The sequence below is a fragment of the Bos grunniens genome, chromosome 13 (assembly GCF_055505025.1).
Source record: "Bos grunniens cultivar Pamir isolate PY7600 chromosome 13, Bosgru_T2T1.0, whole genome shotgun sequence".
In the NCBI taxonomy this organism is placed as follows: Eukaryota; Metazoa; Chordata; class Mammalia; order Artiodactyla; family Bovidae; genus Bos; species Bos grunniens.
The window spans coordinates 47,052,598-47,077,046 of record NC_141177.1 but is presented as its reverse complement, the minus strand read 5'-3'; the positions used below and the strand labels follow the sequence as shown (position 1 = coordinate 47,077,046).

Sequence of the window (24,449 nt, the reverse complement as noted above, 5' to 3'; positions counted from 1 at the left end):
CACAGAAGAATGAAGACTCATCAGTTGTATTATCAGTACTTTTGTGTTTTCTGCTAATAGAAGGAAAGGAAAAAAAAAATACATGCGTGGTTTCCCCAGTCTCCTGCTGGCCCATTGATCATGTATTTATAGCCTCATTTTCTCCCTCCCTTCAAAAGTAACTCCCCCCACCCCCCGACACACACCCCCTCCCCAGCTGCCACCTTTCTAGGATGAACCAGAGAATACACAGCTTAGAAGGTGCCGTATGCTGATTCTTGGTGTCCGTTAGTGACCGTGGAGGGCTGCCTCTGCTGTTCTGCACCCCCCTTGCCCAATTTGTAAGGGGTTTCTTTCCAAGTAGTTGCATTATTATCTTTGCTGTGCCACAATTAGAACATCGATTTCATTTTCCTCATAGTTGGGTGTGCTTAGGGTTTTATATTAAACACTTTTCACCTTTGACTTTGATAGGCTTTGCTCTCTGTGCATGACACTGTGGCTCAGAAGAATTATGATCCTGTGTTGCCTCCTATGCCTGATGACATTGACGATGAGGAAGACTCGGTGAAAATCATCCGCCTGGTCAAAAATAGAGAACCACTGGTGAGTTTTGGTCCATCTTTTATGCTCAGCTATGAGTGGATACCATGATAAAGACCAGTGTGATGGGTGCATATCATTTATTCCCCTCTTTAAAATATGCTTCCTCTGTGTCTTCAAACTCAGAAATAAACGGAGCATTCACATCTAAAGGAGATGATGGATAAAAATTAAAACAGAGCCAAAGAAAATGGCATTCTTTTGATTATAAATAGCAATCATTTTTAAAATGTTACTGGTTGGCATTTATAAAAGATGACATGACATGCACCAACTGCAGCTGATTAGAGATTAAAAAGTGCAACTGAAAATAATTGCTTATGGCTTTTCTAGAAAGCAGATTGATTTTAAAGTGATGAGAAATTAACCAGGAATCTGATAGTTCAAAATGTAGATGTAGCTATTTGTTTTAGCACCAGGATTTAGGCAGCTCTGTGTCATGTCCAGGGCCTGTGGTAGTGGGACAGTGCCTCCCACACACCCCCAGTGGTGTCGAGTCCTATCTTCAGAGCCTTACAAGGCCAAAGGAACTTTTTGTAATTAAAGATCTTGACGTGGGGACCATCTCGGATTATCAGGTGGGACCAAGGTAATCATAATGGTTCTTATTAAAGTGAAAGAGGGAGACAGAAGGGTTAGAGTTACAAAAAGAGATGTGATGATGAAGCAAGGGCTGGAGTGATGAGACTAGGAGCCAAGGGGTGCTTTTGTACAGTGTCACATGGAATGTGCCCTTGTTTTATTGGGTTTTGATTTTATTTTTGTGCAAGTACATTGCACTAAGAATACTTCAAGGAAGTGTGCTCATAAGGGTTTGGAAAGCAATATGGAAATAGAAAATCTTCAGGAATGTAGGGATCAAAAGAAGATTGAGTTAAGTGCTATTAATAGTATCCTGTAGAAAGTGAGACACCATTTCTCAGGTCCATGTTTTCCCTCCAAGGACCAGGAGAATCGGCAGATAGCTAGCATTTCTATTCCAGGGTCCTATCTATATTGATGCATAAATATATTTCAGGGCCTTTAACAAGTCCTTTAAGTGTCGAGTACTTTCTGTTCTCTGCACATTCTGGAAGTGGTCCCTCCAGCTGTGACTTTAAAAACCACTTGTGTGCCGGTGACTCCCAGGTCACATTTCTCTTTCTTCTAATCTTTTAAGTTTGTATGTCCATCATTCTGCCCAGTATCTCCATTTGGATGTCTGGTAGACATCTCAGTCTTCACGTGTCCAAAAGTCAGCCGATCTTTGTCCCCGAATCTGTTCCACCCTGTGGTTCCCCAGTGGACAGTCTCATCTTTCCAGTTACTCAGCCAAAAGCCATAGCATCTGATGTCCCACAGATACTGTGTCTCAAGGGACCCAGCTGCAAGTGTTCCCACAGCCTTAGATGCCCTGGAATCTATTCACCACTCGATGTAGGCACCTGATAGGCACATTCAGAGAGGGAAGAACTGATAATCTGCATCTGCAAAAGTAGTATATTTACAACCTTATGAATACAGGGTTATAGAAAGATTCAGAAGATTATTAGTTTTGAATGATAAGGTTAGAAACAGCAATTCTGTTCAGTTTGCCTTAGATAAGTTCTGATTTTGCTACATACTAGTTGTCTGATCTTAGACAAGTCATCCATTTGTCATGCAATTTCTCATCTATAAAAGATAGATAAATAGTCTTAAACTCTGGGAGATGGAGGACAAAGAAGCCTGGCATGCTGCAGCCTAGGGGGTCGCAGAGTCGTACACATCTTAGCAACTGAACAACAATAAACAATTTTCGATTACTAGACCTTTCTGATCATTAGGCATACTTTAGTCAGTTGGAGACACATTCTTAAAGTAAAAGTTGATCTAACTATACTAATTAGTTGTAGTAAGAATATTACATTTCTAGTCATCTTGGCTACAAGCTACCTGCAGAAAATACCAGGAATTGGACAGTCTAAGGTTTATAACCATGGAGAGGCACTCATTCAAGTCTTTAGCCTTGAGGGCATGTGTAGGTGATTAAAATGCCACAAAATCATCCTAGCATGGAATTATTTAATTTTTTGTTGTTATTAGGTATGTATTTGATAGCTATCACATATAAAATAAAATATCATATATAAAATGCATATGAAAACAAAACTAGGAATCCTTTTGTAATATCTATTTTGTAATGCTATAAATAAATGTGTTCACTGTCAAACTTCTTTTTGGGGGGTGAACTTTGCTCCCACCTAATGTGCGTCTCTCTAGCTGTGTAACGTGACGTAGATGGTTTGTCTAAACCACTGCCAGTTTCTTGGAAGAAAGTCATGAAGAGGCATTCAAAGTAACCATTTCTGCTTGCTATGCTGACAAAAAGTGTTCAGTTGATTTGCTTCTAAACACCCATAAATGAAGAATTTCTGGATTCTTTTTGAAATTATTTCCTAATCTCCTGCCAGAATGTTAGCTCCATTTGTGCTAAGTGTAATCCTAGTACATAAAAACTAGGAGTATCAGATCTTTTTTTTTTCTTTCCATTTTGTTTATTATCATCACTGAGTTTGTTTACTGTAATACTGTAGTAGAAGGGTTGCTGAACTCAAGGTCAGGTGGTCTGGGTTTTAGTTTTCTAGTTTATTTTCTATTCGCTTCACCTTCTCTATGTATATGACCTTATAGGGCTTGGGATAAAGATAAAGTGAAATGAGGAAATACTGTCAAAAAACAAATAGTATTCAAATGTAAGGTTCATAATGGAAAGAAGATACTTGTATACTCCATAGTATTGAAGGGAATAAAGATTCAAAAATTTTTGGACTGTGCTGAAAACCTTAGATGATATATGCTGTAGAAGACTGTGTGTTTAGTGATGAGTATTTGTGAGGTGCCTGACATGATATCTGTTCCTTCTGCCTCCTTTTAATTTTTTTGTAGCTGTTTTTACATTTTCCAGATAAGGTCCTTATTTCTGCCCTCTTTCTTACCACCCGGTATGTGCATTTACCCACAAATTTTATTTTATTTTTTCTTTAAAGGGAGCCACTATTAAAAAGGATGAGCAGACTGGGGCCATCGTGGTGGCCAGGATCATGAGAGGGGGCGCTGCAGACAGAAGCGGTGAGAGTGTACACGTGTTTGGCGGGTGTGGACGAGTCATGTGGGCTTCGTGTGTCACATTTCCGGTATATAACTGAAAGGATAGCAGGATTTAGACAGTACAACAAAACAGTAATAAGGTATTTTTCTCTATGTTCAAATGTGGTTATTGTTCAATTGCTAAGTCGCGTCTTGATTATTTGAGACCGCGTGGACTATAGCACCCAGGCTTCCCTGTCCATCACCAACTCCTGGAGCTTGTTCAAACTGATGTCCATTGAGTCAGTGATGCCATCCAACTATCTCATCCTCTGTTGCCCCCTTCTCCTCTTGCCTTCAATCTTTCCCAGCGTCAGGGTCTCTTCCAGTGAGTCATCTCTTCGCATCAGGTGGCCAAAGTATTGGAACTTCAGCTTCAGCATCGGTCCTTCTAATGAATATTCAGGGTTGATTTCCTTTAGGATTAACTAGCTTGACCTCCTTGTTGTCCAGGGGACTCTCAAGAGTCTTCTCCAGCATCATAGTTCAAATGAACCTATTTAAATAAATGATAAATCTCATTTTGCTTTATGATCTTCGCTTATATGGGCTTCCAAGGTTATAAGACTTATTTCAATGTTTCTGATTTCAAAAGTACTACTGAAGCATGCAGCCTTTAAAAATACTATTTTGAAGATGAAAGTAATGTGCATTTTTAGAAAAAGACTGAGATGCTGCTGCTGTTCCTTTGGCAGTTTTGGTGAGGTTGTGGTCTTGGAGTCGTTCTCTGGGGGCTCAGCCTCTGAAATCTGAGAGGCATGAGGTATGTTGCCCTCACAGGCACTGGGGGACCACACGGCGCGTTCAGTGTGGACACAGTCACAAACCATGGTTTCTTTTGTAGGTAATGCTGCTGGTTTTCTGAATTTGCTTTCTCTCAGGTCTTATTCATGTTGGCGATGAACTTAGGGAAGTGAATGGGATACCGGTCGAGGATAAAAGGCCTGAGGAAATAATCCAGATCTTGGTAAGCTGAAAATTTATTTTAAAATTGCCATGAAAATGAAATTGAATCGCTGTGTTTCAGACCTGGTAATGAACACAGGATTTGGATTCGGCAATCCAGGATTTGGATCCTGACTCTATTAACTTAATCCCTGTGTGTCCTTGGAAAATACCTTCATCTTTTTATTGCTTCCTTGTATTCATCTACAAAATTAGAATAAGAAGTGGTAAATCTCTCACTGGAGGGTTCGAAGATTCAATGAGCTCCTGTAGGTCAGGAGTTTGACAGGGCCTGTCCCAAATTAGGACTTTAATACACATTGCCAGTGATACATTTATCTCTGGGGCCTATATCTTCCAGGTATATAAAGTAGTGAAACTAACTTAGATATCTGAAGTCTAAAATGGAATGAAACTACTATAGGCCTTGGCAATATAAATTCTCAAATTCATTTGTTTATTTATAAGGACAAAATAAAGAGACATTGTCCCTGTTATGTATAAAAACATATTATTAACCTGTCAAGAGTCTTGGTATCTCAAAACAGATCTCAGTGTATATGAAAATTTAGTAAATGATTAAGATAGCATTTTAAATGAGTGTGAAAGCAGTGAGATTGTTTCATAAATGGTATTGGATTAATTGATTATTCAGTTAGAAAAATAGTCCTTATTGTACAACTCACACAAAACTAAATTCCCCCAAATTCAGTTTTTAAAAAAATCATTGTGCTCTGTCATGTCTGACTCTCATGACATGTCTGCTCTGTCACATCTGACTCTTTGTGACCCCATGTACTATAGCCCACCAGCTCCTCTGTCCATGGAATTTTTCAGGCAAGAATACTGGAGCAGGTTGCCATCTACTCCCGGGGAATCTTCCCAACCCAAGGATTGAACCTGCATCTCGTGTTTCTTGCATTGGCAGGCAGATTCTTTACTACTTTTTTTTTTTTTTTTAACTACTGTGCCACCTGAGAAGCCCCCATACTACACTTGATCTTAGCCAAAAGGCCAAGAAAGAATTTCTAACCTTGATGTGAAATTCAAATAGATGTAATGACTAGAACTGAAAACTTTTTCTACAGGAAAAGATGCTGTACATAAAATTTAAAAGACAAATGAGGTTATAGGCAAAATATTTTCAATTTATATGATTAAAGGCTCATATTTAATGTATATGAGAGTTCTTAACAATCATTAAGAAAAAAGCAGTTATAGAACAGCAAAGCATATGTACAGACAAAAATGACCAAAAAACATGATGTCTGAAAAATATTGGACTGGTGGTTATTTAAAAGCTTGATAACACCTAGAGTTAGCCAGATTATGTTAAGTCACTTCAGTCATTTCCAACTCTGTGCGACCCCATAGACGGCAGCCCACCAGGCTTCCCCGTCCCTGGGATTCTCCAGGCAAGAACACTGGAGTGGGTTGCCATTTCCTTCTCCAGTGCATGAAAGTGAAAAGTGAAAGTGAAGTCGCTCAGTCGTGTCTGACTCTTAGCGACCCCATGGATTGCAGCCTAACAGGCTCCTCTGTCCATGGGATTTTCCAAGCAAGAGTACTGGAGTAGGGTGCCATTGCCTTCTCCGTTTAGCCAGATTATAAGGAAATAATGTTTATATGCTTCTGTTGGTAGGATAAACTAATAGCATCTTTTGAGATGGCTAGCTGAAACTGTCCACTCTAAATTTGTGTACTCTTTAATAAGAAATTCAGCTATTGACTTCCCTGGCAGTTCAGTGATTAAGACTGCACTTCCACTGCAGGGAGCATGGGTTCAATTCATGGTCAGGAAACAAAGATCCCACATGCCATGCAGCATGGTCTCTCACACATACACACACACACAAACACAAAAGCATTTACAAGAAATTCAACTGTTGCAAATTAACCCTAAGGAAATAATTTGGCAAATGTGTATAAACAAGATAGTTTAAAAATGTCTAGAAACTGTTAAGGTTGCACTGATTGAATAATTGTTCACCCAAGTGATGGATTATTGTGAAGTGTCCACACTGGCTGATAGACCTTATGATTTAGTAATAACGATAGTACTGCTGCTGCTACTGCTGCTAAGTTGCGTCAGTCGTGTCCGACTCTGTGTGACCCCATAGACGGCAGCCCACCAGGCTCCCCCATCCCTGGGATTCTCCAGGCAAGAACACTGGAGTGGGTTGCCATTTCCTTCTCCAGTGCATGAAAGTGAAAAAATAAAGTGAAGTCGCTCAGTCATGTCCGACACCTAGTGACCCCATGGACTGTAGCCCACCAGGCTCCTCCGTCCATGGGATTTTCCAGGCAAGAGTACTGGAGTGGGGTGCCATTGCCTTCTCCGAACAATAGTACTAGTGATTGCTTACACTGATTGAGCCCTTAGTGATACTTGTTTTAAGGGCTTTATATAAATTAAAACACATGCACAAACTAGAAGAATGGGAAGAGATTATTGAGAAGACTTGCTTTCTTTCTACTTTCTTTCAATACTCTTAGTAAGATTAGTGAGTTACTTTTATGATAAGCAATAGCAACAATATTATCATTTTGAAATCACTCCTTTATGAAATTCTGATATTTATGCTGTTAAACTCCCATTTTATGTGAATGTCTATGTTGCACTAGAGTTGCTTCCATATACTGACAAAACTGATTCTATGCTCTAAAAAATGAACTTATTTACAAAACAGAAACAGAGTCACAGATCTAAAAAAACAAATTTATGGTTCCCGGGGGCAATGGGGGAGGGATAAATTGGGAGGTTGAGATTGACATATATACACACTGCTATGTATAAAATAGATAACTATTAAGGGCCTACTGTAGAGCAAAGGGAGCTCTGCTCAATACTCTGTAATGACCTATATGGGAAAAGAATCTAAAAAAAGAATAGGTATATATATAACTGATTCACTTTGCCGTACAGCAGAAACTAACAGTACTGTAAATCACCTATACTCTAATAAAAATTTTAAAAAGTGAAAAAAGGCTGACTCTATGCAGCTTTTCCCATCTTGACTTTCAGTGACTTTATGCTGATACATTAAAATTGGCCATGGTGGGAGTATTCACATCATGGAAATTGACAGACAGTACCAGTCGGGGCCTTTTTAACCAAACAGTGTCCTGGTTACAGCACTTGCTGATGGCTGAGCCTCAGAGAGGTCCACTCTTCTTCTCTCCCTCGCTTCCTGTCTCCACCTTTTCCTCTTTTCTTCCATCCTTCATTCCTCTTAAATATGTACCAGATATTTAGAGCTTTCACAGAGCTTACAGTTTAGTGGGTGTGACAGACATTAGGGCTTCCTTGATGACTCAGAAGGTAAAGAATCCACCTGCAATGCCGGAGACCCAGGTTCAATCCTCTGGAGAAGGGAATGGCAACTCTCTCCAGTATTCTTGCCTCACGAGTTCCATAGACAGAGGAGCCTGGGGTCGTGAAGAGTTGAACATAACTGAGTAACTAACACTTTCAGTACCTTTCATGTTCACTTGAAACATAACTAGTTTGATCAGTAAAACTTGGAAGCGATTTCTTCAACAGACATTAAGAAATAATTGTATAAGTAATTATATAGATCTGGTTATGACAAACGCTAAAAGAAGGGAAAGAATGATATAAGAATGTGTTAAAGGAAGACCTCCTCTTAAAAAATTTTTTTTCCTGAAGTATAGTTGCTTTACAATGTCATGCCAGTTTCAGATGTACAGCAAAGTGATCCAGTAACACACACAGATTCTTTTGCAGACTCTTTTCTGATATAGATTATTACAGAATACTGAGCAGAGTTCCCTGTGTTAGACAGTAGGTCCTTGTTACCTACTGTCGTGTGAGGTAGTCAGCAAAGAATCGTGGGTATTGTTGCTTGTTTTCATTAAATTAGATAATCTTTTCATCTTTTAATTAATCTACATCATTTGGTACTTTACTTACTAACCAGAATCTATAGAGATGAGTGTTCTTCATTATGTTTCTGATGAACCTTGCAACTGATTGGGTCATGTATCTATAACCACATTGCTGACAGTTGCAGGTATTTTGTCCCTGAAAATGAGATCCTTGGATGTGAAAGTCTGAGCCTCACACGAAGTCTGTTCTTTGCATTTAATCCTGTCTGTGTAAGGCACTGTGCATAGTGTGTTTCTATTTTGAAGTAACATGGATGGTAATATATTCACCGGCATTTTTAAAGTACACAGGAGGTAAAAGTGGATTTAGTGGTTAATGTTTTTTAACTTATTTGACAAACTTTAGCACTTTCTCACGTTACAGGAATTTCTACAAAAATAGTTTCCTTGGTTTGTTTTATCTAAGAGTAGAAAATCCCAAGCTTGTAAATTTTCAGAATCATTTCATTTTCTACCTATTTTAGTTCCTTTCTCTTTGGTTCCCGAGGTTTTCTTATAACACTTTCTTTCCTCTGATAACAGGCTCAGTCGCAGGGTGCAATAACGTTTAAGATTATACCCAGCATCAAAGAAGAGACACCATCGAAGGAAGGCAAGGTAATCATTCCTTAAAAATCCTTTTTCTTTCCCCCCAGGAGGAACTAATGTTTTTCCATTCAATACATATCTTTTTTGTTTCAGCAAGTTGACCTTAATATTCTGTTTTTTAAATAAATCAGAGTTAGATGAATACTGGCCGTTTCACATTTACTCTTTATATTTATTCATCGTAAATGGAACTCTCTTCTAGATGTTTATCAAAGCCCTCTTTGACTATGACCCTAATGAGGATAAAGCAATTCCATGTAAGGAAGCCGGGCTTTCTTTCAAAAAGGGAGATATTCTTCAGATTATGAGCCAAGATGATGCAACGTGGTGGCAAGCAAAGCATGAAGGAGATGCCAACCCCAGAGCAGGACTGATTCCCTCTAAGCATTTCCAGGAAAGGTGAGTTCCTGGCGCAGAATCATGGCCTGTCTGCAGCTGACCTTTTGTTCCCTGCAAAATACCATTTCAGCATAGTTGTGATAAAATAAGCCCTGAAACCTTGCCTTCGAAGCCTCTATCCCTCAGGTTTGGATTTCTGTTTTGTCTAATGAAGTATGAATAATGACCAAAAATAACATGACAGTCTCAGGTCATCTTCACTTTTTGTTATGAAGCAAATGGAAAATAGCACATTAATATCTGAAACTGCATTGATGTGAAAGCTAGAAGAAAAAAAAGTGATTTCAGAGTCAGGAGAATTTATAAAAATTTGGAAGTTAGAGGATTTATTTCTTAATTTGAGTAGATTGCATTGTATTCATTTTTTCCTCCAACTTTCCATTTTTTCTTAAGACTTTTAGTATTTTGGTATTATATTAGTCTTGGATCTGTCCTGAAAATTGATAGGCATATTGACCTTCTTTTCCTCAGGAGACTGGCTCTGAGACGACCAGAAATATTAGTCCAGCCCCTGAAAGTTTCCAGTAGGAAATCATGTAAGTTTGTTAATAAGAATGCAGAAAACCTAAACCTTGCTGTTTATTTTTGACTATTATAGCAGGTGTTTGTGGTAGAATAAGAGGCCCTATTACATGTGGTAACTTTTGGATCATCTTTTCATAAGAACCAACAAGTAAGAAATTTGTAATGGGAATGGCAAAGTGAATCTTTTGAAGAAAGGGGTCTTTGGGGTTGTTTATAATAAACCCATGACTCACTCTTTAAGGAAAAAAATAAAGATTGCTACTCTTTTGTTTTCTGAATTTAGGTATTTTATATTGTAACCTAAAATGCATCTCTTATCTCTGTAAAGCTAAGAGGTTTGGTTTAGATAATTCTTGGTAAAGATTAGAGGGGAAAAAAAATCCATCATTTTCTTGGGCACAAAAGGACTTGTGCCTAAAACGGTTGTTCTTGTTCTGTTTTGTTCCTTGTTTGTTTTGACATCATAGTCAAAACGAAGCTCTGACCTTCACCCTGTCTGTTCAGAGTTATTACCAGACTAGATTAAAAGAAAATAAGAGTAAGAAAAACAAGGATGTAGGATTGCTGGAAGAGATAGTGTGCTTTTTCTTTCAACCTACCCTTCTCTCAGCCTCTCTTGACTTCCCATCTCCCACCTCTTATAAGTCCCCAGCTTATCTTTAAATGTCCCGTTTTATCTTCTTTGTTTCATGGTTCTAGGTATTTTAAGAGTTTTTTAAAAGCCCTTTGTTTTCAGCATAGAAATTGTACATTAAAAGGTGAAATGAGCAAATAAACGGTCCTGGAATTATACACCAACATCTGTTTTTGGTATCGCTGTGCTTTTCACATCTCCTGTTATTTCTGTCAGTTAGTAGGAGCATAGAGCCCAGGAATCACGTTAGAAGGGAGCCAAACTGCAGTCGAGTATAAATCTCACCAGCAGGCTTCAAGCAGAGCACTGATGCAAAAGCCTGCTTGTTCTTGCTCTGTTCAGTCTGGGCAGAAGGAAGAAACCCTTATCGTAGACAGCCAAATGGACTGTGACACTGAGGGCTTCAAGTTTAACCAGAGTGTTGTGCTGTTCAGCGTGATGAATTTTCACTGGGAGCACATCCAGAGGCCCCTACCTGACTTGCTCTCTGAGGGACTTTTGAATTTGAGGGCCTGCACACTTCTTATATATGTGGGACAAAATATGTGTAACCTGAAAATGAAGTAGATGTGATTCTACTCAAATCTGAATGCATACTCAAATTGGCTTGGGTTTTAGACAATGTAGAAATGTACAATTGGTTATAATTATGAATGTTCACTTACGTAAAATTTTTGATAGATGTATTTTTTTTTTTTTAAAGAACTGTACAAAGTAGAGAGGTTGTCTTTTTAACAGCTCTCCCCACTGGTTTCAGTGTAAATGTTTGTGAATGTAAGAGGGTGTGTGTGTTTGTCTGTGGGTGTGTGTGTAGAAGCACTAATTATAATGGAGATTTTTTGTCTTTGAATGTACATAATTTCTTTTATATGTTAAAACTCTGGTATCTGAGCCCGAAGACTTGTCGTTATGGAATGTGGAGGTCCTTTCACCTTTTTTTCCTTTTCTTCTTCTCTCTCTCTTTTATAACCTAGATTTTGATTCACTGAGAGATGCATTGTTCTCATATTTAGGTGTTCCTTATTTTTAAATAAAAATAAATCTGGTCAATATTAGCTGGAATAAATCACTAGCATATAGTAAATACAGCCTTGTTCAGAGAAGCTTTATATTTCTGTGAAAATTAAATAGAAAGCCAATGTCTTTATTCTCAAAGAATTGAAATTCCATTTGAAATTTCTTTGAATGTTGTCTCATAAACCCCTGAACTCAAAAGTTATGCAAAAATCATTGCACTGGATCTGAACATTTTTAAAAGCATTTAAAGCACTTTGTTTTGTAGCCTGTGTATTTGAAAATGATTTTTTTTTTTAATGTAACAGAATCTCATAAAAGCCGTCTGACTCAACACTTCCTGGACTTCAACTTTTGGTACTTAGATTGTTGGAGTAGGACATTCATGTTTTCATGCCCTTTGCTGAATTGTAGAATAATACTATGAAGAAAAGCAGAAAGCTAATATAAAGTCTTTTATTTTTATATTTCATTTTATTGAAAAAATCTATATATATTTTATAATCATTCTATTTAATTACATTGAATAACATATAATAGGTTTTAAAGTTTCTGATTTAATATAAAATTTCTAAAAGAATAATCATCCACCTTGGTATTTATAAATTTATGGAAAAAACTCATGTTTATAAAAATTTTATTCACAAAATTTCACAAGGGCACTTAAAACCTCGAAAGATAATGGTTAAGGCATGGAATTTAGAAAAATGACTAATCTAAAAATGTCAAATTAGCCAGTTAACTTTTTCACAAAGTGATTGCTTTTGCATTACTAGTGTTTTACTCTTTATTTTAAATGAAGAGTAAACTTTATAACTGAAGTCTGCATGGAGGAAAAGTTTGTGGGTAATGGCCCTGGTCCTATAGGGGTTCAGTTAATGTGAGTGTAGAAGTCAAGAAGGGTTGGAGCATCCCAGGGCTGTGTTATCTCTGCCTTTGTGTTTGTGCTAGAACTCTCGTTCCTGGCTCCATGAGACCCAGAATAAAGGAAATCAGTTTTATTCTGAATAAAATTAGAAGACTTCCTCAGGCTTTACAACTGCCATCCTTATATGCAAAATTCTGAGTGTATGTGGTATTCAACCTTGATGCTTAATTATAGTTCCTCTCCTTAAGAATCCATGTATATCTAATACATATCCAGAAAAATGGGCTCCTCAAACAAAATAATTTGCTTCTTACACATTCTTTAAAACTAAAACATGAACTCTTAAAACTAAAACATTCCTGAATCTTAGAAGTTTGACGTAGCAATTCATCTCCTCCTCTTCCACTTCCTCCTCCTCCTCTTATCCAACAAAGAAATTTTTTTTAACTTTTTATTCTATATTGGAGTGTAGCTGATTAACAATGTTGTGATAGTTTCAGGTGGACAGCAAAGGGATTCAGCCATCCATATACTACATGTATCCATTCTCCCCAAACTCCCCTCCCATCCAGGCTGCCACGTAACATTGAGCAGAGTTCCCTGTGCTGTACAGTAGGTCTTTCCAACAAAGAAGTTTATATGCAGTTTTGTCTGCTTGCCTTCCCTGCTTCATCTAATGCTGGGCTGTCACATAATGAATGTTAATAATACAGACAGAAGAACAGAGCTGGAAGGCTGACACGTGTTCTTTGCTGTGATGAGGGTTTAGATAGTCACCAGAAGGACACACTTATTGAGTGACTTCACTTTCACTTTTCACTTTCATGCACTGGAGAAGGAAATGGCAACCCGCTCCAGTGTTCTTGCCTGGAGAATCCCAGGGACGGCGGAGCCTGGTGGGCTGCCATCTGTGGGGTCGCATAGAGTCGGACACGACTGAAGCGACTTAGCAGCAGCAGCAGCAGAAGGACACAGGGTGTTTGGGGCTGAGTACGAGCACATTTTATGTTTCAAGTGGTACGTAGGGATAGATATCCTGACAGACAACTTGGCAGCTTGCGATACTTGTGTCAATATAATTTAAAGGAACTATGTTTCTTCTGTCAAAACTGATTTTTATAGTTCAGTTGCGTATGTAATGCCATATGATGTCACCTAACTTCTAAAAAGAAATATGAATTTCTTTGATTACTTGAAATGTTATTTGTTCCCTTTCTATTGAAACGTAAGTATATAAGTTAGGAATTAGCTTCTTAGTAGCATAAACTTTAACTTCAATTCGATGTAATTTATATTTAAATCGAGTCTGTGTGGGATTCAGAAAAGGCTCTTATTCATGGAGTCGATTTTACTGCAGAATGTTCAAGTATATTTATTTACAGTGCTTATTTACCTGTTTTTAGTTATCAAAGTATAAATACCTGAATATTTCTAATAATGATGATTGAATATTAATGAAAATATTTCCTTTTACAAAATAGCTTTAATAGAATTCCAGTTATAAAAAATAATTGTACAACTTACTGACTTTTTAAAAATTAGAAGGTAGAGACAAAATATTTTAGAATTTATTTTAACCAATTTTGATTGTTATCATGTGGGTAAAAAAGAAAACATTTAACTGCAGTCAAAGGGTGTCCATTTAAATAGAGTGTCACCAGGTTCATTCAAAGACAAATATTTTGTGAACTGAAGATCACAGTCTACTAGCAATACAGTTTAAACATTGAGGAAAAGAGTGAATTCATTCACATGGTACCAGTGTTCTGGAAGGCCAAACAAGATATGTATGTATATATCATTACTCTACAGGTTGTTGTAACAGTACTTTCCAAGCTGAGTAAGCCCCTTCTTCCTGGCATCTTAGATAATGTTTATTTACTGTTTTCATACATACATTTAATTCAAAAATTAACAAATAGAGTATGTTCTTAAATTTGTGTGTCTAATACTTTGTCACACATTTTCTGAATATTGGTGGGATTGTGTGTAAGAGAAACATATGAGGTTTTAAAAATATGAGAAATACTTTTTTGCCCCGACACCTTTTGGGAGATATCAAAGATCAGTTTGTGTAGAAAGAGGTGTAGATGAATTAAGTTGTAAATTGCACATCTGGTCATGAGATGGTTGAGGTGAAGACCTTTCTTGTTGTTGCTTAGTTTTCATCTCAATAGACTGTGATCTCCTCACACACATAATTGCATTGGAGAAGGAAATGGCAACCCACTCCAGTGTTCTTGCCTGGAGAATCCCAGGGACGGGGGAGCCTGGTGGGCTGCCGTCTATGGGGTCACACAGAGTCGGACACGACTGAAGTGACTTAGCAACACACACATAAAGATAAGACTGTCAGGGTGTATGTGTTTAGCTTTTCCATGTGAGAGATTCTCAACCGTACTGTCTTCTGCCTTTTGTCCTGGGACCCTGGTTCATACAGGTAAGAGAGTTGACCAGTGATTAGAGGTCTGCTCTGTGGTCATGGATCACTGCAGCCTTTAGGGGAGTACAGTGAGGGGTGTGTGGTCTGAGAAAGCAGTTTCTAGAGTGGGGCCTAACTCTGCCCCAGAGAATATCCCACCAATACAGACACAGTTTCTCCACTTGTCAGGAGCATCTGATGGGTCCCACTCTGGTAACCTCTAGCAACAAGTCCATCCTGCCGGGGATGCAGTGCTTTTCCTCCCTCTGAGGACACTGCTCTCTCTCATTGTGACCTTGGTCTGTCTCTCCTCTCTGCTTTTTATAATTGTTGCATTCTGCATGTCGGTGCTCAGTGATGTAGAGCAGACTCTTGCTGCAGCTGGGAGAGGAGAAGGCCCTTCCCTGGCTCCCCTGGCAGGCAAACACCTACGAGGCTGAGGATTCTGGGCGGGCAGCAGGCTGGAGTAGTGGAGGGTGGAGGGAGGTAGTCGGGAAACTTGACAGAAATCTGTTATTTCCAGGGACTTTTCCCTTAACTTAGGTTTCCTAGTTTGAAGCTCCAGGTATTAAAAAGTGACTTTTGGGGTGATTGCATGGTAATTCAAAACTCAGACTCTGGAACTGGACTGCATGGGTCCATGTCCCATGTGCCACTTATGAGTGCCTTATCCCTCTCTACCTCTGATTTCTCATCTGTAAAATGGGGATAATACTTCCAGCTTCATAGGGTTGTTGGAGAATTATGTAACATTATCCATTTGATGTGCATTCAGCAGTGCCTAACTGAAGCAAGAGTTCTGCAGCTTACCCCAGCTCTCCTCTGAGATCCACCTTTTATATATTTTTCCTCTTTGCTTTTTCTATTGGGTTCTATTAAGCATGATACTTGCTATTGGATATTTATGTGTATGTTTTGTCATGCTAAAAATACCATCTCTTCCTACTTTAGAATTGCAAGGAGGAAATGTTCTTTTGAGAATTTATGCAGCATATTTAGGACCTCTTATTAGAATATGAAATGTACATATGCTGCATATATTTTAAGTTACAGATTTTATTTTTATGTGGATGGACTTGGTGTTTTAATTTGTGTGTGTGTGTGAGAGAGAGAGACATGGCTTTTTATCATCTGATTTATGTAATGTGGAGTCTTTAATCAAGAGTGCAATATTCAGTCTATCTTATTGTGTATTATCACAAAAGTACACTCTGTTTGACAATCTATTATGCTTTACAGCAGAATTGTCTGAGATCACAGGTTGGTCAATCTTTAACATGACTTGTTTTTATTTCTACTTAGATGTTGGGCTTGGCTATCCTGTGTCACATCCCTTCATTGTTTGTTTTCTAATCATTTGTTTTAGATGACGTGGCATTTCAGAGCTCCTAAGAAATGAGGATAAATAAATTCACAACTTGAGTGACTCATACTATAAACCTGAATAGTAATAATTAGCTTGTCATCTTGGCAAATGACTGTCCCAATAAAGCTAACGCAGTTTGAAGACCCATGGGTATTTGAAAAGTAAAAATAAGATGTTGTGCACACTTTCTCCTAAGTGTTTTCTTTGGCTTCTGTGCTGTCCTGTGAAGAGAGAAGCCAGCAGAGAGCTATTCTGATTGGTCCTGTTCACTCAGTAAGGTCAGGTAGCAAAACATCTCCTGCCTTGACTTGTGGTTACAATGTTCTTCTGTTAAATATCCAGTTCTCTCTCCTTCATTAACTGAAGAGGAGTCTCCTAGGTCAAACCTAACTCATAATGCCTTCTTGTTAGTAACTTAAGAATTATTTCAGATTACTTCTTAAAATACTTTTCATCATGTAATATAGACAGAATAAAAATAAAGGGTTCTGTCTGACTCATTTCATATGTATAATAAGTTGACGACAGTTGTCAGGATATTGTTACATTTACAGGATATATAGACACTTTAAGGGCAAAATTTGTTGCTTTGAAAATGTTTACTTTTTTTTTAACTATTTTCATCATGAAATATCCTTAGTTCTAAATAGTTTAGAAATAGAACTGTACCATGAAAATTAATATAATCCCCTTATAGAAGGTATTTTTAAGAAATGCTGATGGTTTTTTCTGGTTATTTTCCCTTTTGGGTATTTAATAAACTATATGAAGACTTTTGTGTTTTCACTGCTTACGTGTATACATTATTTTTAGACCACAACTACAGTATAGTCTAAAATGTAGTTTTTCAGATTCTATTCTATTCTATTTTATTCATTGACTGATTATTTTGAAATATTTAAAATACATTTGTTTTTTCCCTTTGGCTTTTCTAAGATGAGGAGACAGTTGAGAGTGGTAGGTGGATTTTTTTTTTTTTTTTGGTCCCTTGGGTGCAGTATCTATCTTCCTACTTTAATTGTATTTTCTGCACATTTAATCATTTCCTCCTTTTCTTTTTTTGTGCTTCTCAGAGGAAATTAAAGGTACATGTATACAAGTTTCCCTGCATAGTCTAGTAATTTTGTTTAGTGCACGTATGTAGAGGATTAAATTGACCATAGTAAGCAGTTTATATTTAAAAGATCATTGTACATCCTAACTTTGATCTTGACATTATAGTACCCGCAGTCATGGTTGGACTTTGTTTTAGAAAGAAATGTACACTTGTTTTTTTGCTTCATAAAGCAGCAGTATACACAGTATTCTAATGTAGTACATTACTTTTATCTGTAATAGTCTCAAAGATAAATGAAGAAAACAGTGCTATTCATATCTACTGACAGACTTATTACCTAAGGATGTGGGGAGCGTCTTCTTAACTATTTGATTTCTGCAGTCTGTGTTATTAGTTTTAGAAGTATATTTGTGTAAAGATGAGAAGCCTAAAATAATTAGGACCCCACTACTTAAATTAAAAACTTAAGATTTGCAAAACCCAGTATTTGTTTAATTCTTGGCAATAATTAATAGCATATTGTTTATTTTAAAATGTTTTCATCGTTCATTTTTTTTTTAATCAAAAGAAGGGCTGTGTCTTCATTTTAACCTTTCTGTCTACTCCAGTGAGCCAAAATAAGTGTTATATTTTACATAGTCTCAAGGAGCCTGACTTACAAAAATAAATTTACTTTAGGGATCAAGTGGTATAATTTTCTTGATTGACAAAATATAAATGTATCAGACAAGTCTGTTAAAATGTTCTTGGAACTGCAATTAAGGCACTTCCAAAGAAGCGTGAAAAAAGAATTGCATGCTGTTTCAAAATGTTACTGTAAACTTAAATATAAAACAAAATGTTTTATGTTTAAGAGTAGCATTGTGAGGGCTGTTCTTTGCTGTGCTTTGTGACTGTTTGAAGTGATTTATTTTTTTGCATCTGTGGCTGGGCTTCTAACTGTTCTGCTTTGTTTCTCGGCTTTCGTTCTGTCTGCTCTTACACTCCATCCAGAAGATGCTGAATATGGTGGTATCAGCAGTGGAACCTATCTAGGTGAGCAATTAGTCATGGAAGAGGAGTTCTTTCTTTCTGTTGCTTTCTTCAAAGCCATTACACTGTTTTGTCTTAAATTAGCATATTTACATTAGCATGCTCTGCTATCAGTCGGGGGTAGCATGAACCTTTATTTTAAACTGGCTCAATTGGTTGGACACAAAGGAATTCAAAATAAATAAATTCAAATTTGGTTTATTATTCAGGAAGCTTCCCAGATGCTCTATTTTTGAAAACCATGATAATTTTTTGATAGAGGATGACAAAGCATCTATCTGTGCTAAGTAAGTTTACTGAATTAGTTGTCTCTGGATTTCTCTAAATTATCTAGCTAGCTGTAAATTATTCAAAACTTCTAAATAACTTGCATCTTCCTAAATAACTTTGGTTCCATTTTCTAATGACTTATTATTCCCATAACCCCCCTCAGAATACCCACTGATCAGCTCCCTGTACAATTAAAGTTTATGATTAACTTGCTCCTCTGTTCTGGATGGAAAATTTTCCACTTTGGAGATGCCAAGGGATGATATAAACAAAAGTCAAGATATCCAGAGATTGTTAAAGCCTTCAGAGTTATCTTCATCTCAATTCAGACCTTTCCTCACTCTGCTGTGTGTCGGGACACTGACAAATTCTTCACTTGCAGTAGTGAGGGATAGTGGTATGGAAACTCAGTTTGAGAGAGAAATCTTTCAACCTCCTTATTTTCAGATTAATATTTAGCAATATTTATGTACATGATGATAATATCTCTTGGTTATTGAAGAACAGTGCCAGATCCTGCATTTGTTATTTAATATATATCTTACCTCCCTTTTTAAATTAAAAAAAAATCTTATCTCTCATATGGCGAAATTGGTGGTATTTTTTCCACTTCAAAAAAAAGAAACTGAGACACAGAAATCTTACAGGATTTACCAAAGACAATAAATGTTGCATCTTGATTTCAAATCCACAGCTATGTAGGTATAATACCTACTGTGTCTTTTACAGTATGCTGCCCTCTAGCTTTTCATTCTACAAAACAAACAAAAAAAAAATTGCAGAACATAGGGTATTTTAATTTATATGCTGGGAAAACTATAATTTACAGAGAGAGAATTGGATGATCAGAGAGAGGTTAAATTTTTCCTCAATTCTTCACTCAATTCAGAACAATACAATGTGCCAGATACTCTGTATATTAATCGATCCTCTCTTACAATCTTAGAAGCCTTAATGGCTGCAAACCAGAGGCATTGATTAGTCTCCTGATTCTGTGGTCAGCTGGGCAGCTCTGGTCTGTGTCGGCCTGACGGATGGCTGCAGGCTGGTGGTTTGGCTGGGGTCTGCCTGGTCTGGGGGGCAGGGGTGCTCAGTTGGGCAAACTTGTTTCTGTCCCACATAGTTTTTCACCCTCCAGTAAGCTACCCATGTAGAGGTCTCGGGGCTCTGTAGAGCCACAGAGAGAACCATCGCTGGTATCTAAGTGTGATGAAACCTCTGCTTATATCACATCCGCTGATGGCCCATTGGCCAGAACAAGTCTTGTGGCCATGCCAGAGTCTGTCGGGGGTTGAGGGGTGGACTGCCCTGGAAGTTGGGGGACAGGGAGAAGCCGTCACTGCAAACTTCTGCCTGTCTCCAAACTAGAAAGAGGGGCACCTATCCTTGGTCTGTGTGTATCTCTCCAGTGAAGAACTGTGGCATACTGTGCGTGGGGTTCTCAAGGCAAGAATACTGAAGTGGTTTCCTGTTGCCTGCTCCAGTGGACCACATTTTGTCAGAACTCTCCACCATGACCTGTCCATCTTGGGTGGCCCTACACGGCATGGCTCATAGTTTCATTGACTTAGACAAGGGTGTGGTCCATGTGATCAGTTTAATTTTCTGTGATTGTGGTTTTCATTCTGTCTACCCTCTGATGGATAAGGATAAGAAGCTTATGGAAGCTTCCTGATGGGAGAGACTGAGGGGAAAACTGGGTCTTGTTCTAATGGGCAGGGCCATGTAAATGAGATGGTTGGATGGCATCACTGACTCGATGGACATGAGTTTGAGTAAGCCCCAGGAGTTGGTCATGGACAGGGAGGCCTGATGTGCTGCAGTCCATGGGGTCACAAAGAGTCAGACGTGACTGAGCGACTGAACTGACTGAACTGAACTGAAGAACTATGGCATGAAGCATTATTGGATGAATGTCGGCTTCCCTGGTGGCTCAGACGGTAAAGAGTCTGCCTGCCCTGCAGGTGGCCTGGGTTTCATCCCTGGGTGGGGAAGAGCCCCTGGAGAAGGGACCGACAAACCTTTCCAGTATTCTTGCCTGGAGAATCTTGTGGACAGAGGAGCCTAGTGGGCTACAAGTCTATGGGGTCACAAAGAGTCGGACGCGACTGAGTGACTAACACTTTCACTTCACATGAAATACAGTAATTCAGAGGATGTGATGATCGTCTGAGGCTGGGGCAATGAGGGAGTCAGTCGCATGAGAGGGGATGCTGGAACAGGCTCCGTTGTTTAGGCGGGATCACAGTTAGTGCCCGGGGATGAGGGCAGGAGTAGCAGTATGGACGGAGGTGGCTGTTGCAGAGCACAGGGCGACAGGTAGATGGCAGCACTGGAAACTGATCATCCTGCTTGATGACGTGAGATCTTCAGCGGCAGGCCAAGGAACTTACACATTTTATTAGCATTTACCTGGTTTTTGGACTCACATAATTCTTTGTATAAAGAATGAAATACAGGTTTTATTCTACATGTCTCTGATAGAATGTAGGGTTTTATAAAGTTAATATTTAGTAGATATGACTTGAAACTCAAAAGCAAAGGTGATTAGCACAATGGGCTGCTTTCAAGAGCTCAAAGGGCATGAATCCTGATAAAATGCCATTGCATCTGGCAACTCGGAATCACTGCTGCTGCCTGAGAAATGACTTTCCTGGAAGCCACAGCCTTGCAAGTGAGGGTGGACAGTGAAGGGAGAGGTCAGCTGAGGTCAAGGTGGTTTGTGTAGTTGAGGATAGGAGTAGTTTAGTGGGAGAGGATAATTGGTTCATATCTATAGGCAGAGATAAAGGATTGATGGTAAAGGATTAAGTTCTGAGATAGAAAGTAGTTCCTTGATCAAAATCCCAAAGCAGATGAGATTAGATGGAATTAAGACCACAGGATCTTTATCACTTGGATCAAGTGAAGCCTGCAGATACCACAGGTCCCAGGAAAACATTCTTTAGAAAGTGCAGAGGGCTTAGTCCTTCCAAGAGACCACTCTGTGGTTGTTCCAGTTGCTTCAGTTGTGTCTGACTCTTTGTGACCCCATGGACTGTAGCCTGCCAGGCTCCTCTGTCCATGGGATTCTCCAGGCAAGAATACTGGAGTGGGTGCCATGCCCCTCTCCAGGGGATCTTCTCAACCCAGGGATTGAACCCATGTGTCTCATGTTTCCTGCACTGGCAGGCGGGTTCTTTACCACTAGCACCACCTGGGAAGACCCGCTTTGCACTTCGCCCCCCCCAATTATGGATAAAAATAGGGCACAATCCAGGTGAAAGGGGAATATCATGAGTCATTTAATAACTTGTATCAAGGGGTTCACAGACAGTTGTCAGGCTGTGTTTAGGCAAAAGATCCATTTTTGTTAGACCCACAAACATGAGAAATTTCATGTTTCCTGGCTCCTTTGACAAAACAGATTTGACCAAACTAGGCCTTCGTTTTCCAGTGTTAAGAATTAGCAGAGAGCGTGAGTAGGGAGCCCAGGCTGGTGGACGCCGAGCCTCTCGGCTGCGCGGTCACCTCATCCTCGAGGTGCAGAATAAAAAAAAAAAAAAAAAAAAGAGCAGAGGCTGAGTTACAAGTGGCCCCTTAAATGAACACAAGCTCTCCAGTTCAGCACAGCCTCGCCGTGCTGTGGCCGAGCCAGCCCGGAGACGGGATCCCGCGACACTCTTCTAACAGTCGTGTTGATGCTTGTGCTATATAACAGTGAAGTCTTTCTTTATGTCCCAGTTCTCAAACGTGGGGAAATAAAAGTAACCAAAGAGCAGTTAAGGGAAAATGGGACCACCTAGTTCTTCGAGGAGTGAATACTGTACAAATCGTGTCAGTGTTGACAGAATGCAATTTAAGATTTTTCTGCCCGTCTAGCTTCTGTTGGCTTTTGGATTTTGCAAGCCCTGATTATAGAGCCTAACTCTCGACTCCGTTCAACTCCTGGTCGTGGAGACGAGTTTTCCTTTCCATACCTGACAAGCCAACAGGAGAGCAAGGTCGACATGTTTTTGTAGATGTCTTCATGACATCTTTCTTCTTTCTGGTCTAAATGCTTGTTCTGATATAATAGCAGCAAGAGAGCCACAGATTCGAGGCACCTAGAGGTTCATGTAGCTACAGGTGGGATCAGATATCTGAGAAGAGAAGCATACAGTAAGACAGCTTTGTGTTCCTATGACATAGTAGGATACAGAAATTAATAGTGTTTCTGATAAAAGTTTTTTCTTTTAAGGAAGCCCTTCAATGAATGACTACTGAGTGGAAATTGTGTCTTTCTGCGGGATACACAAGTTTGATGGTACTTCTCTGGTTAGTTTTAGTACTATTAAAGAGTTACTTTGTTATAAATAGACTAAGCAAATGGACTGCCTTGTGGAATGCTATTTTGGCTCCCACCAAGAACCAAACCCTCAAAATGCTACAGATTTTTATACATTTTTAAAAGCAGTCTCATAAGCAGCATGCTAACATTTATGGCAAAGCTATTTTTTGGTATAAATATTATTTGATAAACACCTTTAAATATAAAGAATCTGCCTGTGTAGGAGACCCAGGTTCTATCCCTGGGTCAGGAAGATCCCCTGGCCAAGGGAATGGCTACCCACTCCAGTATTCTTGCCTGGAGAATCCCATGGACAGAGGAGCCTAGTGGGCTACAGTCCATGGGGTCACAAAGAGTTGGACATGACTGAGCGACTAACAGTTTTCACTTTGACTTTAAATATAGTGATGTAATGAGATAGTGTGACGTTTTATTCACTTTTCTTCTTTTCTCCCGTTGAATAATCATGTCTCTACCTATTTATTTTTTTCCTATCGGGTTCTTTATCAGTCTCCTGTTAATGTTATGAGCTCTTTCTGTATCATGCACATTAGCCCTCTCTCTGCTGTGTGCATTTTCTTCTGGTCCTTTGGTGCATTTTACCTTTTTTTTTTAAATGTCAAGTTCAACATCATATATACATTTTAATTTTTACATAGTCAAATCTGTGAATTCTTTCCTCTGTTTTCAGAGTTTTGTATTCCCCACACCAAAATTTTTAATTTATATCTTTTGCAAAGTAATATGTACATTAGATGGAAGCATGTGAAATTGCTGTGGTTTTTTTTTTGTAGGTCTAAAGTCATCAGAATGTCAACAGTTTCAAATAGCTCTATTTAGTAAATCGTTTGAAAAGTGAAATGGCATTGTAAGTTCTTGTAGGCAAAAGCAGGAACCTTTTCTCCTCTTCCTCTTTGGTGTCACGTCCTCCTTCAAAAGATCCCACTTTAGCTCTGGTTAGCAGATTCTTACGGTATTTGCAGAATATAACTTTCTTGTAATGGTATTTCTCGATTGGTTTCCTGATATTTATTGAGCACCTGTTATGTTCTGGACCCTCAGCATTTCAACAGAGATCAAAAGCAGACCCCCTTTCATAGAGTAAGGGACTGGGGTGAAGACATAACTAAATAAATTGCACTAAATAAATTACATAATACATTCAGTGGTGAGACATGCCATGAAGAAAAGTGAAGCTGGAACGGCCACTGGGAGAGGTAAGGACACACAGCTTCAGTTTTCCCCAGGGTGGTCACTGAAGGCCTCCCTGAGGCCATGGTGGAGAACACCCCTGAGGGGCCTTGTGGAAAAGGAATAGTGGGGCAGTCGTGTGCAAAGGCCCTGAGATAGGCCCTGGGGCATCTGTGGAGCAGGGAGACCAGTGTGACCCGAGCAGAGTGAAAAAAGGAAAGAGCGGCAGG

At 38.9% G+C, this 24,449-nt stretch overlaps 1 protein-coding gene across 2 annotated transcripts in view; it reads left to right on the top strand.

Annotated features, from left to right (window-relative positions):
* The window catches only part of MPP7 (MAGUK p55 scaffold protein 7), a 225,602-nt gene that overhangs the window by 155,641 nt on the left and 45,512 nt on the right, over positions 1-24,449 (top strand). For both annotated transcript variants that reach the window (XM_086333868.1, XM_086333869.1), the window contains exons 6-11: positions 454-585; positions 3,591-3,672; positions 4,572-4,657; positions 9,067-9,141; positions 9,335-9,531; positions 10,003-10,067. In XM_086333868.1, the coding sequence (XP_086189994.1) occupies positions 454-585; positions 3,591-3,672; positions 4,572-4,657; positions 9,067-9,141; positions 9,335-9,531; positions 10,003-10,067 (637 nt within the window). The remainder of the gene's footprint in view (positions 1-453; positions 586-3,590; positions 3,673-4,571; positions 4,658-9,066; positions 9,142-9,334; positions 9,532-10,002; positions 10,068-24,449) is intronic.